The following is a 17,623-nucleotide window of genomic DNA, read 5'->3' as shown; positions in this document are numbered from 1 at the left end:
GCAGGTTTTTTTTTTTTGGTGTTTAGAACTGCCTGTAAAGGTTTTGACTGCTTTATTCCTACTTGAATCCCAGCTTCCATGCCTCTTAAAGTACCTCTGGCACAGCACACCCTGAAGACAAAAACAATCAATTGGGTGTGACTTCTGTTGGAGGCCAGGCTTCCTTGGAATTTGTTTGTATTATCAGTGATTGTAACATATCTCAAAGATGACTATAGGATCTTTTCCTCTTTCTTTTGACACAGCTTCTTGGTAGTTATGGGTAAAGGGTTCTGTGAAGCGGATTTTTAAGATTAGGCTTGTATTTGTGGAGGAATTCTGTGTGTTGTGTGCAAGCCTGTGGTCTGTGTCTGCGTGTTTACAAAGGTGAGGTGTTTTTCCCAAAGAGATGAGGAGTCTGTCATTGGAAACTGATCTGCTCTTCTAGGCACCATAATTTTTTTCTGCTTCAGGCACCTAAGATGAACTCCCAGCTAACCTGCTTTCCCCTGCCCCCCTTTTCAATTGTCTCTTGTGACTTGTTTTATTTTCATGCTCAGTTTATCGTTGTACTACCTGTAATGTGTTTTTCTACCATTAAGATTCTTCCTTTCTGGATGTTTCCTTGAATTCATGTCACTCTTGCAATGTCCTCTTTCAAACATGAAATGCGCAGACCTAAGAACCATGTGCCGAATTAATGATATTTAGCAGAGGTTCAGATTCTTTGGCTATCTTTCTGAGTATGAGAAGTTATGACTAGATAGACCCTGCATTTTTTGAGGTGGTAAAAAAAAAGAAATGGTAGACTAATACCTGCTTTCACACAGTATTCTCTAGGTGTTTTGAGTACCCCCCTGCTACCCCAAATGACATAGCAGCAGTTCAAAGGGCAAGGACTGTGAGAGAGATAACTGCTATCAGCTTAATGATACTAAAGAGCTTTGGCAAGCAATCAAGTCAAATGCATCACTGGCTTCCTAGATTGTAGTTCCTGTAGTTACAGAACTCTATGCACTTGCTCTTTATGTAGCGGCGTCTGAGAGATCCAGCGGAGTGTCTAGCACCAGGAGGAATGAGGAAGAGCGTGCAAGTGTGGGTGTAGAGAGGGTTCCTGTTCTTGGGAGAATTTGTCAGGACCTGCTTGGAAGTCCACACAGTATGTGCCTTGCTTCATGTGAAATCAATTCAGGCATGTTGAAGTGTGTTTTGAATGCTGCCATCTCTGTATTACTGAAAAAAAAGAAGCGCTCTACTATGAAAAAGACCTCCTGAACCTCCAGTTCCTACCCAGGTCCACAGCACAGTTGTGCTGAGCTATGTATGAAGTGCTTCCTTAAGGAAACCGAATAAAGTCTTGGCTTTTACATTGACTAAAAAAAGTAATTAGCAAAAAGGAGTGAGGGGTGTGGTGCATGTGACAGGGTCCCCAGTAATTTATACATTGTAGAAGCAGTACTCCTATCTCCAGTGTATCTTCCAAGTGACACATTGTACAAACCCTGTACAGTTCTGGCAGTAAGTGTAACGGGAGGTAAATTCTCATTACCAGGATCACCAGAGCAAGCTGTCTGTTTTAAGCTAGGATGAAAATATGCACACTTCTTCATACTGAGTTTTTATGATGCTTCAGATTTATATGGTTAACATGGCTCCTTTCTTTCCCTTCTCCTTTGAAACTTCTTACATACAAGGTGAGACACATTTTTCATTAGGAATTCACTTCAGCCCCTGGCTACCTTGGGGTAAGCTGCCATAGGCCAGAAGTGCTGCCTTCATAGCTGGTTATGATTTTTGAATCTCTGTGATTCTTGATACTGTTTACTGTACCAATATTAAATGCTGAGCAGGGCGTAACTTCTCTTGGACTCTGGGCCATTCACCAAAGCCAGACTTGCTCAGCATTGCAGGCAGAGAGGAGAGGTTGCCAGCCTGTAGGCTTAAGGTGTGTCTCTAGGGAAGGCAGACAGTTGGCACAGAACACATCATGGCAGAGCACGCCAGGGTCCTCCTTCAGTTACTGTAGATTTCTGTTGTTCTTTTCCCTTGTCCTCCATAAGCAATGTAGCGGACTGGCAACTCGCTCAGCCTTAAATAACAGGTTTAGGGCTGTCTGTTATACACCTGAATAGAAAAGCATTTCCTGATCATGTTTCATTGGCCTGGTTCCTGGTTTCAGAATAAGACATACCAGGGCATGAAATGGATGTCTGTTACACACAGATTTAAATTGAAGATTTTTTTTTTCTGTACTGAATGTTGACTACTTCTGAAGTTGCTAGGCAAGCTATGTTGACTGGCTTCCCTTGCCCCTTTCTCGTCACCTATTTTGCTGTGCAGATGCACCTGCCATGTCTTCCACCTTGCAGGTGTACAAAAAAGAAGTTGAACACGAGGCTATAGTATGTTGTTGAATCTCCAATTATCAGCTTTCAGGGTAGCTTAAACCTGATTTTTATTTCATTTTAATTTTTTTTCTAATTATAAAGCCAGTTCCTTTGGGATGTGTGATTGTGTTCCTACTTCATGGCACTCTGTTAGTTGTTTTTTTCATACACACACTGAAATGGATTTAAGGTAGTTCAGATTGTTGTAAAGCTAAGTTAGGTCCTTTATAATTAAAGAAAAAACTTGCAGGGTCACCAGGTAGTTCTGGGGTTTAATGAAAGATGGTAACTTCTGAGATTTAGTGCAGCCTTCACCACTGAAAGGGAGCTTGGAGTGATAGGACAAGGGGTTTTAAACTGAAAGAGGGAAGATTAAGATTAGCTATAATGAAGCTTTTTTTCCCCCCCTCTAGTGGGAGTGGTGAGACACTGGAACAGGTTGCCCAGAGACACTGGAACAGGTTGCCCAGGTCAAGGCCAGGTTGGACAGGGCTTAGAGTAACCTGGTCCTAGTGGCTGCTGTTCCTGCCCATGGCAGGGGCATTGGAATGGATGAGCCTTTCCAACCCAAACCATTCTGTGATTCTCCGACTTATACAAACCCACAATCTGTTTTACAAATGCAGAGCTTCCCCTCACTTAAGCAGAATTCCGGCCAGGGCACAAGTCAGACATCCCTAATGCCTTTTATTTAAAGGAAGTGTGTCTGGCCTTTTTGGGGACTGTCAATGAATCCAGATGAAGTACCAGTGCTCCCAAATTGCGTGAAATATTGTTAGCAGCATGGCAGTGTGTGCTCTGCTATCATGAAAAAAACAGATTCTCCATTTTGGGCTTGTCAGCTCATGGAAAAACTGAGCTCAGTTGGGTGGAGGCTTCCCAGGGCTCCTCAACCTGTGCCTGCTGACCAGGAAGAAGAGCAAGCACAGGATTTAGTTGCTAAGAAGCAACCTGTTTTGCTTCTCTCTGTGATCAGAGAAAATCCGGTGCCAGGAAGAGATGACTTTTCCCTGTGTTCTATTGTTGCTGCTTGCAGAATTGCAATGGACAAAATGAGCTGCCTTAGCCTTGGGAATTCTCCCTGTCCTAGTGCGTTTCTTGCCCTCTTGTCTCTGTGACGGGTAGGTGTGTGCCTGTCAGGTGAAATAAGAGGGAGCTAAGAGGTGGTTTGGATGAAATCAAGGGGAATCAAGAGATGGTATTCATTTCCCTGGAGATAGCATTTCTGCACCGACTGTCCCTCAAGTTGCTCCTGGTGTATTGTCCCATGTTATGCCATTGAAAAACACTTGTGCCCTCTAATCCTTCTGATTTTTCCCTAGGTGTGTTTTAGGCTCATCCAACTCATCACAAGAGACTATTTGAAATGCAGAATGCCTTTTTCTTGTCCAGCCACTGTTCCTGATTGCCCTTTCACAGTACTCTCAAACCTCAATTAGATGCTCCCTATCACCCCCTAAGCCTTTTCTCTTGCTCCAATTTTTTATTTTACTGCTTGAAGTGTAGTGCTGTTTTTTAAAGAATAAAACCAGCATCAGCATACCCAGTGCTGATCACCCATTTTATGCTTATCTCTACACAATACAACCCACTGTATTGATATAATTACAGAAAATTAACAACAGTTAGGTGGGTTATTTCTGCAATGCAAACAGTGGTTGGTGTGAATATATATTTATAAGCATCTGTTCCAGTGCTTCTGAATGTTATACTTCAGTGTGCTGGGAGAGGCAGCTCAGACATGCAGCCTCCCAAAGGGAAAGCAGGTGTGTGCTGAGTAGGGTGTATTCCTTGGTCTCTTTTCCTTCGTTTTCCTTGACCATAAAAAGGAGGTTGTAAGCTTTGAGAAGGCTTAAGGGAGGCCTTATCACCATGTTGCAGCGTTTAAGGGATGGCTGCAAAGACGGAGACTTTCTTTTTACAAGGAGTCACATGGAAAAGATGGGGACAAGCTGCTACCAGGGAGATTCTGAGTGGGCATGAGGACAATTTTGCACAACAATCAGACATTGAAATAATTCTAGCAAGGTGGAGTCCCCAAAACTGGATATGTTTTAGAACTCAGGTGAAATACTTTTATCTTCCAGGGCTAGGGTACAAGTTAGATGTTGCTAATACTTTTTATTTGAAAGAAGTGTCTGGACTTTACAGGGACAGTGGGACAGGGCTGGGGTCCAGGAGCTGGGCCATGTCTGGACCACACTTTTCCTAAGAAAGGTTGGACCAGATGATCACAGAATGGTAAGTGTTGGAAGGGACCTGTGAAGATCATCTAGTCCAAGGCCCCTGCTAGAGCAGGGTCACCTAGAGTAAATCACATAGGAATACATCCTGGTGGGCTTTAAATGCCTCTGGAGATGCCCCAACTTCTCTGGGAAGCCTGTGCCCGTGGTCTGCCACCCTCAAAGTGAAAAATTTTTTCCTTATGTTTATGTGGAACCTCCTGTGTTCCAGTCTGCGTCCATTACCCCTGGTCCTGTCACAGGACACCACTGAGAAGAGTCTGGCTCTATCCTCCTGACACTTGCCCTTTAGATACTGATCAGCATTACTGACATCCCCCCGAGTCTGCTTCAGGCTCAACAGCCTGTCCTCCTTAGGTAGATGTTCCTGTGCCCATGATCCTTGAGGTGCCTTCCAGCCCGTGGTTCTGTGAATCTCTGATACCAGCAGCTGAAGGCAAGGGCCCTGGGAGCTACAACGCCAAACGGTGGGCGCAGTGTGCCGGTAACGGAAGGGGAGCGCTGAGCGAATCCCGCCGAGGCCGGGCCCAGCCTCTCGGCGGAGGGAGCAACGGGGCCGCCCCGGGATCGCCCCGCCCCGGAGCCGCGGCGGGCCCGGCGGCGCGGGGCAGCGGGGGCAGACGACCGGCGGCGGGAAGGAGGGGCGGCAGTCATGGAGGAGGCGGCGATCGGCGACTGCCTGAGCCCGGCCGCCCAGCAGCAGGTAAGGCAGCAGGAGCCGCCCCAGCCGCCTCGGGGGGTGCTGGGAGAGCGGCAGCAGGGCTCTCGGCCCGGCGCTCAGTGCTTGCCCTTGCACGGCTGTCAAACCGCCGCGCTCCGCCATGTGCCCGCGCTGCTTCCCGCAGGTTCTCCTCGGGGTGTGCCCGCGCTGCCCGTGCTGAAACTTAGTGATCCAGGAGCTCTGAAGGGTGTGCAGGGTCTGTGGGCTTCGGCAGGGCTTGGAACGGAGTCTCCTGCTGGGCACTCGCGAGGTAATTGCTGACAGCAGCCTCAGATAGCCAAGGCACATGAAATTTTTCTCCTTTAAAAATCGGAGACTGAACTCTACGCCACCTGCAGCTGACTTTGGTACTGGAGCAGGTGTGCCAGCTGAACCTGTTCAATGTTTTCTAAATAAAGTTCCAAAACGCGCCCCCCCCCCCACTGTCACCGTAAAACGTTAATGGGTGGATTAGTCATCTGCCTGTCAGTTCACTGCTGTCACCCTATGAACGGGAGAGGAGCTGTTAGACAAGCCCAGGTGGGCCTTTCTGTCCAACCAGTGATGCTGGCTGGACATGAGGATTAGAAAGGAATCCTCATGTTTGTGTGTAGGCTGAGGTTCATGGGCATGCCACCTTTCAACGCTAATTTGCCTTTAGGAGAAAGGTGAGCAGTTAGGCAGGATGTGGGCTGACCGAGCCCTGCATGATTCATAGGCTCACATGAGTAAGTGGTACAAAGTGTGTTTATAACTCAGATGCAAAAAATGTCAGGTAAGTATACTGGTTTGACCTCTAAACGTAGAAGTCATTTATAGAGGCTCTTGTTTTAGTGCTAAGGAGCCCATGATAACTCACGGTCAGCTCCTGGAACTCGTTGGTATAGGGCACTTGTTAATCAAGTGGAGATGGGGAAAAATGTTTCCATGCCTTAGCATTAGTTTTACCCGATAACAGTGTTGCTCAGCAAATACTGCAAGAATATTGCAGATCAGGTGTTGTTTGTCTAAATAGACTTGCAGGTCTTTGTAAGTACCGCAAACCTCATGAGATTTCTTTATTTTTATAGAGGCCATACACTTCATCAGACTATAGAGTGAACAATTGTGTAACACTTGAGGAAAAGCCTTTACATACAGAATATTGGAATGGGGTGGCATCAGTCATGAAAAATTACGCTTGCCCTGGAAGTGACTTGCTGGCTGTGTCTTGCATGTTGTGGCAAGAAGTTTAAATCAGCCTGAGAATAGTTCTTACAGACATACATAATAGTAGCTGCATGCAGTGAGCAGGTGTAATTTAGGCAGGCAGGCCTGTGTTTTAAAGTTTCTCTGACAGGGGGATCAGAGAGCTTTCAGAGTATGGTTTGATGCTGGCAAAGTAACACTTCAGTCCTCCACAAAGTTATGGTACCAACTTTTGATTACTGGTCTTAGAAGCAGATAATTTTGAGTACATGAGAATTAAGGGGTGCTTTGTGTAAGCTGAAACTCTTACGTCTGTAGCTATGTGGCAAGTCAACATAGTCATTTTTCACTGCTCAAAAAAGCAGCACAATTTCCTGCCTTTGTTGGCTGTTTCTTGGGGTTTCCACTGGAACAATGAACTCTTAGACATTTCATAAAGGAAAAGCCCAGAGAATGCTCACCTTCAGGATGTGTGTCACTAACCTCTACCTAACCAAGTCACCTAAATAATTCTCTCATCAAAATGATAATGAACATGCAGCTTACCCAGTGCTGTGCTCAAGACACGGAAGCCTTGGCTTCCGTAACTACTGCATGCTGGCCGTAGTTGCAGCCAGACCTTGCCTCAGCTTACCAAGTGGTATTTAAAAAGGGGATGTGGGCAGTAACTCCTCAGCCATTGCAGATTTTGTACCCCTACTTTTTCCTACCCCATCTCATGCTGCAGAGAGCAGAAGATGCTTCTCATCCATCCTATAAAATACTTGATTTGGCTTTTGTGTCTGAGGCAGTTGTACTTCAGTACTGAACCAGGTTAGAGCCTGCTTCATTTTTCCCTGATCTGAGTGAAACATCCTGAACTCAGAGTAAAGATCCTGCTGCACAGGTCTGGATTTTTATTGTAAAACTCAAGTGATCCTTGAGCAGGGTGGTTGAGCACTGTGCAAATGGACCAACAAAAGCAACAAGCATTTTGCACTGCTGCAGGATGCTTGTATTGGAGCTGTGTGGCTTATAAATCATTCTGGACAACCTCAATAAAAAGATGAAAACGCGGGATGCATCGAAGTAGTATTTCAGTGAGTTAAGTAAGTTAAGATGATTATTTTTCATCAGGTGTGCATTTCTGTGTTCATTGCAGCAGGGAGGTTGCCATTTAGAATAGAATAGAATTAACCAGGTTGGAAGAGACCTTTCTTCTGGTTTTGCCCACTGGGCTTTACAGAAGCCCCTTAGGTTGCTTGAGGTTTTTTTGGGGGTATGACATGCACAGTACATCTAAAACTGCCAGCTCTTCTTGTCAGATGAGCAATACTTCATAAAAGGGAAGTTGCAAAAGCTTTGTAATGAGTGCAGTTAGGCTTCATATTTTTATTCTTCTGGTTTTGTGAGTAATGTGTCACTTCTGATTGAGCCCTGTATTGTTCACTGACTCACTAGTGAATTTTAGAAGATTTTAAGTAATTCCTTCAATCTATTGGATTTTTTTATTTATATACTGAATCTGTTGAATAGTTACTTACGCTGGCAACCCTGAGACTTTTTTTGGTTTGGCTTTTATAGTCTGAATTTCAGAGATATGTATGAATTTCCTGGTTTCATGATGTTCAGCAGTGATTCTTGCAGGCTGTAGTGTGTGTCTGTTCCTGCCCTTAAAGGTGGCTTGGGTCTGGGTGCTGTCAAGTGCTTTTGCTGGCTGAAGGCCTGTTTGGTTTAGTCAGCACACAGAGAGAAAGGTGAAGTTAGAGTTGCTTTTTGCAGGATGTGCAAGAAATCAAGGTATTTATAACTCAGAACTATTAATGTGAAAACAAGAGTCCAAGACTTTCAAAGGTGTGGTTTGACAAACTCAGAAATACTCAATCATGCTTCTGCTTTTGAGGAAGAGGTCCGTAATAAGTCTGACACTCTTATGTATCAGTCTAATAGTCCATAGGTGACAGAGGAGGTTTTGTTATGAACATCTGTGCTCCCTGTTGGGGTTGCTGCTCCTGTCAGTAGCTGAGCTATGCTTCTGCACAGGAAAATCTGTATGCAATAGTTCCTGTTTGTCTCCCATACACTGTGCAGAATTTGTTGGATGTTAAGGTTGCTACCAGACTTTTGATTTGACTCTGATAAAATCATACACAGTAAATGTTAGACGTGTCCTGATTGATTGACTGATTTACTTCCTCTGAGCTAGCAAGCAATGTTGTTTTTTTCCACTAACATCACCTGCAGAATATAAAAAATGTTCATTTGGTCTAATTAACTGTATCAATTAAAGCATGGTAGAAATAGTGTTATGGAAGGCATGGGCTGAACATTTAGTATTTGTAGAATAATACAGTTCTGCTATGTTTGAGAACACCCTCCAAAGGCTTATGAGTCATCTCAGAGGTGCAGGGTTAGGAAACTAAGGTAGGATATTGTACTTGTGCAACAGAGCTGGTTTCACTTTGTCAGATAAGGACTTTCCTGGACACCTGTATTTGGGAGCTCTGACTTACCCTCCCATGGGCTCTAGTGGTCTTGGTTTATTAAAGTGCCAAAGGACAACAAGTAAGAACATGTTAAGTCTTTCTCAACCAACAACATTCAAAGAAGTAAAGTAACTTTTTATTTGCTGGAAGGGTTTGGTTCATCCTTAATCATTATCTCAGTGCTGTTTATATTTCTGATACTATCAGAGACCATTGCTTATTGTACTGATCAGACCATTGCACAGAGAATTTTTTTCCCCTAGTGTGTTTCTTGTCACCTGTAGTCTTCTTTATGTGGGTTCAAAAACCCTCTAGGGAATCATGGCCTGTCTCTTACAAACTGCCTTTGTCCAGCACAAATTAGCTGGTGACTGTGTTGGGAACCATGATGGAAATAACTGTAATGATCTAAACAGTACCCAGACACCACTGAGAACACGTTTAAAAAACTAACAGGCAGTTTACTTGCAGTATTTGAGGCAGAATACCAGACCTTAAGGTAGGAACTAAGAGCAGCACTCTGATCCACAAGCTGAAGTTACTAAGACACCAAGAGCCAGATATGGGCAGTGGGAGGATGAGACAGTTTTAAACTGAAAGAGAGCAGGTTTTGGTATGATGCAAGAAGGGTGGGGAAATATTAGCTGGTCAGGCATTGAAGGAAGAGCTCCAAAAGGCTGTGGAGCCACCAGTCTTGGAGGTTCTGGATGGCCAGTGGAACAGTGCCATGAGCAGCATGGTCTGAATTTGATATTGACTCTGCTTTGAGCAGGAGGGTGGACTGGATTCCTCCTGAGTTCTCTTCTAACCCAAGGAATTCTGTAATTCTTTGTTTTGATGGGATTAAAAATGAGTTGCTTTAAAATAGTGGTGTAAGAGGTGTAAGAACAAGTTTTTGACTTCCCACAAAAGTAGCAGTATGTGCTAGTGGCAGATGTTTTTAACTTTAAAAATGTTTAAAAGCTATTCAAAAGGATCCAGAATACATTGTTTCTCTTGTTTGTATTGAAAGGTACTTAATGCTGAAGAGCTGTGTGGTCATGGAAAGAAAAAGTTCATAAATAAAAGATATGTTCCAGGATGTAAGGCAAAGATACTATGTGAAAATGTGTTTTTTATTGTTGCATGTCTTAAATGTTTGCCAGTTGGCTTTGCATGAGCACGTGGAGAACTACAAAGCTGAAATGGACTAAGTTAGAGATGCTTCATGGATTGGCACTTAAATCTGAAATGCATCTTAATAAACATCAGGTTACGTGTACGATGTTGCACAAAATAAAATTCATTAAACTTGCTTCAGTTGGTATTGGATCTGGGGAGCTGACCAGCCTTGTTCTCAGGGAGATCTGAGAGTAACTTGCTAAACTAACTTTTTCTTTTTTTTTTTTTTTTTCCCTTTTTACATTTTATTTTCCAAGTTGCTTCCTTTCATTGTATATTGTGCTCACTTATGGAGAATACAGAGTTCTACAACATAGCTAGAAAAGATGTAAATCCCATGACCCTTATTATACAAGGAAAACAGAAGACAAAATATATGTGATGTCTATAGAATTCAGATGTTGTACATGTTCTGGTTTTTCTAATATGAAATCTCCTCTGGTCATTGAAATTCATAAGGATGACATCTACAATAATGTTAACATCAAGCTAATTTTGTTTCTGTCTTCATTCTGGCAAATGGGAAGTTACAGATGCACAGTTCTGTACTGTTGGTGCATTCTGCTTGTGGGGACTATAGGGCCCTTTGTTTTGCATAAGGGAAAAATATAGCTAATTGTTATGTTATTCCTCACCCAGGTTGGTGCAGTTTGCAAATGCACTTGCAGTGTTAAGTTTCTGTACTTTCACATTTGTGCTGTTTCTCACAACTGCTTACAGCTTGCATCTCAGGATAAGGGAATATCTCTATGAACTGTAAAGAGTGAAAGGTGTATCTCCTGTTCCCTCTCTCCCCAAAAAGTCATTAATGAGCTGGAGTCCTTGGAGCAAGGTTCCTCTTCCTTGGGGTCCACTCATGTTGCATGTGAACAGCTCCTGGCAAAAGGTGGTGGCTGTTATGTGGTATCACGTGCATCACCTGGCAGCCTCTTGTGATGAACAGCCTGGAGCAGTCCTTGTCTCTGGCCCTGTCTGTATTTACAGTGGTCCTGACTGTGGGACATGCTTACCCTAGTGCTTCCTGAGGTACTGGAATTTATTTTCAGATAAGCAGAAATGGGTCATGGCAAGTCAATATCATACTTACTGAAGGACTGTGATTTTGTAACCTTTAGCATACATCTTGGTGCATGTTTGTATAGTGGGTGTCACAGACAATTTCCAACACTGCAGGTAAATCCTAACGCTGCCTAGCAGCTATTCCACATGGTATTTACCCAGCTTCAGGCTGTGGGGTGTTTTGGGAGGCAAACTGCTTCAGACTGGTAAGTGCTGTTGAAGCTACAGTCTCTTGAAAATGGTTGTGGTAACACATGCTTACACCTTGGAGCCTGCTGTCCTTTGGCTCTGTACATAATGGCACCCTGCAGTGATGAGAGGGGACAGGGCCAGCCTGGAACTCTGCTCTAAGTATGAGACTGTGAGTGCATTTTACAGTTTCTATCCATGGCAGATCCAGTTAGCCTGAAATTCAAGCAAGGAACTGAAAAGAGAGCAGCTCTCTGAAAAGCCAACCCTTTGCTCTTTCTGCCATGGGCATTTTTACCCTGTGAGATGATTTTTCTGCTGTTACAAGTAATTTTTCAGGCTGAAGTTGCCTGTGTTACAAGAATTAAAAACTTGGTTAATTTAAAAAAGATGGTAATTGCACAACAGGGAATGCAATATTCATCAAAGGAATCTGCCTGTCTGCTAGCTTGAACCTAGGGACAACACAGTAAAACAGGGCAGAATGTCAATAACTGAAGAACAGTGGTGGTATTTAGGGGATTGGGGCTGTTCATGATGGGCTTTTGTAGAAGGTGGGTGGTGTGAACTTCAACTTAGCCTAGTTACTGTGTATATTGAATTTTATCATTACTGAGGATTTAAGATCTACAGCACTACAGGACTCCTAGTCCTCGCATACACCTGCCTGTGTTTGGTTTTCATTAGTCTTTTTCTGTTGCCTCAAAGTTTCAGCCAACCATTTTTGGTAGGGTCTTTTGTTTGTTTTTTTCCTGTGGTTTGTTTTGTGTTCTTGAAGGTTGTGTCCCTTTTCCAGAGGTCGGAGTGGCAAATACATTTACAGAAGGGAAAAGAAATTGCACCTTTCTTTTTTCTGGTTTTCTTTTTGTTTAGAAATTCTAGTGAAAGTACTGGTGTTTTGATTTTCTGTGTGCTTGACCTTGATATTGTTTCAGGTTTACTTGTTAAATTGGATGCCGTCCTTAGAGTTTCAGAAGCAGAGGAGTTGGGTGTAATGCTGGGATGGCCAGCTGAGAAATACCTTGTGCTCCCTGCTGAGCTCTTCTGAATTATGCTGGGCAAACTGCTTATAGTTGTGCTGTACCAAGCCTGAGCTAATTTTACATTTTTCTGTAAGACTAAAGGGCTTTGCCTGGGACTAAAAGCAGGCTATTAAAAATGTTACTGTATATCATGTTCCAGCACCTCCAACTGGGCTGAAATGAGGGAGTGCTGTAGATTTCCTGAGAAGTCTGGTTTTGGCAGATTTCCACTCCAGAGAGGTTTGGACTTGACTACAGACACCTGGAGACTTTAATTTAGTCCATTTTCTCAGGTTCCCTGTTCCCTCACCTCAATCATTCTAGCCTTAGCTGTGCATAGCCATGCTGAATAGCAGCATTTACCTAACTGCAGTGTCTGTGTGTGTGTCAACAGTTAGAAACAACGCCATGTAATGTGTCTGCTGTCAGTCAAATTAATTCATCAATAGAAAATAATCTGCACCACAGTTGGGGGGAAACAAAACAAAACAAAATCTCTCTTTCTTAGATAAATTCTGCTGTTTCCTCTCTATTCACACAAACAGTAATTAAAGGAAAAACGCAGAGCACTTGTAAACACAACTGTTAACTGAGGGTAGTGCCTACACGAGGGTGTATTACCTGCCTGTGAAGCATAACAAGTTATGGAAGGCAGGGCCATTACTTGCAATAGGGAATTAACTCCTACAGATGTGTTTACAGTCTTGCCAAGTCAAGTCTCCCTCTTTCATGCACTGCTTAACAAGTGCACTTCGTGCTGAATTGTCCCAGCTTTATTTCACTGCTCTGTTCCCATTTGCAGGCTGAAGCAAGACTCGCAGCAAAGCGAGCGGCACGGGCAGAGGCACGGGAGATACGAATGAAGGAACTGGAAAGACAGCAGAAGGAGGTAAGGTCAAGCCTTTGGGGGGTGTTTGGATCACCTTCATTCCTGGATATAATCCAAGATCCTGGAACAAAGGGTTAATCTATGTTGTGTTAAAACACTGCCTGCATGGAGCTAATGCTGACCGTGGAATAGTGAATAAAATGGCCTACAGAAAATACAGATTGTGGCAAGAATTTTATCTTGGTCAATCCAGTGTAATTATTCACAGAAAATACCGGTGGTTAGTTAGTAATCACTGTTTTAATATTAAACTTTGAAGTACGTGGCTTGTTTTTTTGTGCATTGGGGGTGGTGGATTCTTATCACTTGGTTAGAAGCCTAATGAATATGGAAGTCTCTTGGCCCTTGTATAACTCTACTTGTGAGTTGTTTTGCCTTGTTGCTGTGAAGCTGGCATTATAGTCTCCTTTGTTTTGTAAAAATGATGGTCTGCTGCTAGCAGAAGTAATGATAGAACCTAACCTGAACTTTTGGCAAAACATCACCTTCTCCAAAGTGTTTGGATTAAATGCCTGGTGTAGTTTCTCCAGTGTTCTGGAAAAATTAGTTGGTTTATATCATCAGCAAAGTTACTGTGCCTCTGCACATCAGTGTGTGGGAGATCATGGGCTGCCAGTGTAGGAATGATCTTTAAGACCAAAAAGGCCTGTCCTACTCCTGCTGTGTTTGACAAGTAGGAACAGTAGTAAATGCCACCACAGTCTAGGAAGCTCTGAGCAGGATTTGTTCTGGAGCTGTAAAAGCTAAAAGTAGTGCTGTTAGAACGAGATTGCAAGCATGGGTTGGCGCAGGTGCACTGAAGCAGAAGGGCTTAAAACTTGTGTTTGTTGATTTGCATTAGTGAAACAACAGAGTAGACCAACAATAATTATAATTTCATTTTTTTCAAATAGAGTTTGAAGGAAAGGGAAGAAGTAAGGAGTTTAGGGGCAGGATGTGGGAATACTCGATAAGAACAAATGTACATCTGTGCTTTAGGGTTCAGAGAGTGGTTCAGTTTAGCCTTTGGACAATGAATTGGGATGTGACAGCAGACTACAGTGTTGGTGCAGGCTGCAGTAATCAGCCTGCAAAAGACTCACTTGGGCAGTTTGCCCAGCCTCAGCTTCATGCTGGAGCATCTCCTCTAGTTGAGGCACGTCTAGATATGTCTTAAAAGCCTATAGCCACAGTAGGGTTAGATGTACCTGGAAATGCACCAGTAGCAAGAGCTGTGAGGAAACGTTGCCTGTGGAAGAAGGGAGCCTTTTTCTGCTACAGTTGCTGTTGCTGCTTTTGGAAGGATGGTTCATGCAACCTGGGCCACAGTCAGAAGGCTTGAACTGTGGATGAGTGTTGGTGCTGTCAAGTTGCCTGCTGTGCCTTCAGCCTGAGTGATGGGACTTGCCGAGCAGCCTTTGGAAGATCCATGGTAAACAGCTACTAGGTGTTCTGTTTGGGTGGCAAAGTAAATATGGGTGTCAGGGCAGTTGACATTGGTGTTACCATCTAATTTGCAGATAGCTTTAATGGAGGTGATGACCCCTTTGAAGATTAAAAGCTCGTGCTGCAAAGGGTGTCCTAGTAAATGAAAATTTGGGTATGAAAACTAAAGCTTGTGTGCATGCTCCTGCAGATAACAACTAAAGAGCCAGGGAGCTGAAAATCTTTGAAAATGTCTTTGTGTAGATAGAAATTGACTAGTACAGGATGATGCTCTGACATACCACATTCAGTGAAAGCTAAGCCACATATCCACCAAAATCTGTTTTGTAATTCACTGGCATAAAGGACATAGTGCAACAGCACATTGATTTAATGTTTCGTAAGCTTGGATATTTTGTGGCTTAATCTCAGCCCTTGTGCGCGAGGTTGAGCTGGTAGGGATGGCTGTGGGAAGTTTTTCTTTGCCATAAGTATCTTGCAGATATAATGAAATAATAGATACATTTAGAAAATCTCAATCAACACCAGTTTGGGCACCTACTCCATCCTTGGAGCGGAATGTACTATGGTTCTGGTATCTGTACAGCTTCTTGTCTGCCATCCTCATTTCCTTTGAAAACTTTTCAGAGGAGCAGGTAGCGCAATGCCACTACTGCCATGGTGAATAACCAGAGCTTGAAGCACTTGCTTTGGTACTTCAGAAGGGGTTTTGGAGCCAGTTAAAGGAGTTACAAAGCAATAAATAGATTTATTGTGTGTGTGTGTGTACTTTTACATGCCCTCACAGGCTTCTTGTGGAGCACGGATTACTTGAGAATATATTTATGTTGTTAATATGGGTTAAAAGATTCCAGATGCTACTATTAGAAGCTATACCCATAGCAGTACAGCACTCGCTAGCAGTGGAGTGTTTTAACACTTTTGGACTGGAAATTGGCTCCTTTCCTGCCCACCATCTAGTATAAATGACAGTTTTGAAGTCTTGGGCTGCATTTTCTTAATTTAAAAATAATGGGTGATTTTTGCATTGTGAATCTGTATAAATGATTTAGCTCATGTTCTGCTTGCCATTACAAAAGAAGTATCAGTGCAAAAGCACCAGAGAGAAGAGGCTTTTGCTCTCTTGGGCATGTTTGTATAGTTAGTTTTCTAATGAAGTTCCTGTTGATTCTATTAAAATGCCCCGTGCTGGTTCTGTTGGCTAGCCATACGTGAAGAGTGTGCTAGAGGTTAGTCACAGCTGTGTAGTAAAGCTCACAGGAAAATGGCAAAGACTACAGGATTTTATACCGAGCTCTTCTTTTGACAGAAATTGTTTGGTGTAGAGCACATACATGACAGCAGAAACTGCTGCATAGTCTGTTCTTCTGGAAATTCAGAATTGTATTCATTGCCAGCCACACTATTGCTAGGCTCTTTGCTTTTCAAAGGAGCATACAATGAGAAGCTCGTGGTGGGCAGTTTGGCTTTAGATGGTGGTGAGCACACTTGTGTGGGCTCAGCCCTTGCTCAGGCTGCTGTGGTTGCTGTTACTTGTCTCCTGGATTGTGTGCTCAGAAGTTTGAAATACAAGGTGGCTCTAAGAATTCTTCTGGAAACTTAATGTGAAGCACATACTGCTGTGGGAGAAGAGCAGCTGGAGAATTGTGTAACTGAGATAGATGGGATTTGGGAAAAGAGTGCTCTGAACTGCAGTTTGAGATGTAGGAAAGTTACTGTGGAAGGCTGTGCTGTGCACTGCGGTGGGGCAGGACTGCAGGTGTGTTCCAGAGGTGGTATCATCTCATCACCTGGCACCACCACATGCCAGGCAGCAGGAGGATAAACTGTGCCAGTGTTTTGAGACTGGGTTTTGTTTGCTTGGTTTGTATTTTTAATTCCAAAGGAGAAGAATATAAGGAGGAGAGAATGAGTACAAACTTAACAGGAAAGTATAAACCAGGTAAATGAAAAGTGTTTTCTGAAGGTGAAGAAAGAAAATCATGATCTGTTGTATACTGATGTATGAATCTAAGGGTAGCAACCACGCTTGAATCACTTACTTGTATATGCATTTATATATTTAGTAGAGAATGGGTTCCTGGTCATGAGGCTCTAAGAAATGTGCAGGTCTAATAAACATAACTGCTTGAATGTTTCCGAGTTGTTAATCTCTGCTGCTTTGTTGTTGCTACCCACCAATAATTAGTCTGGAGGTCATGGCAGGTTTTCTGGTACAGGAGAGCTGCTGTCCTGTGAGGCTATGTCAATGCATGTTCTAAGCTGAAAGGACAATCATAATAGATGGTACTCCTTTGCCTGTTTCCATACCACTGGTGGGAGGACACCAGTGGTGGGGTCATGTGCTTTTTACCATACCATGCTCCATTGGTCTCTAAACATTTGGGTTACAGTTGCAGATTCTAAGGACAGTCTGTTTGGTTCATACTGGAGAGTTGTGTTTGGTACTGAGTCAAATGCTTGTGTGTAGCCAGGAGGGGGTTGGTCTCTTCTCCCAGGCAACCAGCACCAGAACAAGAGGTCACAGTCTCAAGCTGCGCCAGGGGAAATTTAGGCTCGAGGTGAGGAGAAAGTTCTTCACTGAGCGAGTTGTTAGCCATTGGAATGGGCTGCCCAGGGAGGTGGTGGAATCACCATCCCTGGAGGTGTTCAAGAGGGGATTGGACATGGCACTTGTTGCCATGGTTTAGTCATGAGGTTTGTGGTGACAGGCTGGACTTGATGATCTTTGAGGTCTCTTCCAACCTTGGTGATTCTGTGATTCTGTGAAGAGCCAAATCAAGAATGTTGGCCTAGTTTGTGAGTAAAAGCATTTAATTCTCATGGGGCTACCAGGTAAAATGGAGAGAATGATTCTTTTTTTTTTTTTTTTTCCTGTGCCTTTTTAATTTTTTTTTTTTCTCTTAGAAACTTGGC

General features: G+C 43.4%; 1 protein-coding gene across 13 annotated transcripts in view; it reads left to right on the top strand.

Moving 5' to 3' along the window:
- LRRFIP1 (LRR binding FLII interacting protein 1) overlaps positions 1 to 17,623 on the top strand; it is a 121,957-nt gene that overhangs the window by 44,408 nt on the left and 59,926 nt on the right. For 9 of the 13 annotated variants that reach the window (XM_054171957.1, XM_054171952.1, XM_054171945.1 and 6 more), the window contains exon 2: positions 13,196 to 13,282. In XM_054171957.1, the coding sequence (XP_054027932.1) occupies positions 13,196 to 13,282 (87 nt within the window). Of the gene's footprint in view, positions 1 to 5,230; positions 5,313 to 13,195; positions 13,283 to 17,623 lie in introns of those variants that run through there. The other 4 variants (XM_054171922.1, XM_054171891.1, XM_054171972.1 and 1 more) reach the window with 3 other exon arrangements.

This window comes from Dryobates pubescens, chromosome 2 (assembly GCF_014839835.1).
Source record: "Dryobates pubescens isolate bDryPub1 chromosome 2, bDryPub1.pri, whole genome shotgun sequence".
NCBI classification, from domain to species: Eukaryota; Metazoa; Chordata; class Aves; order Piciformes; family Picidae; genus Dryobates; species Dryobates pubescens.
The sequence above is the reverse complement of the archived record's forward strand: the minus strand, read 5'-3'. Positions and strand labels throughout refer to the sequence as shown.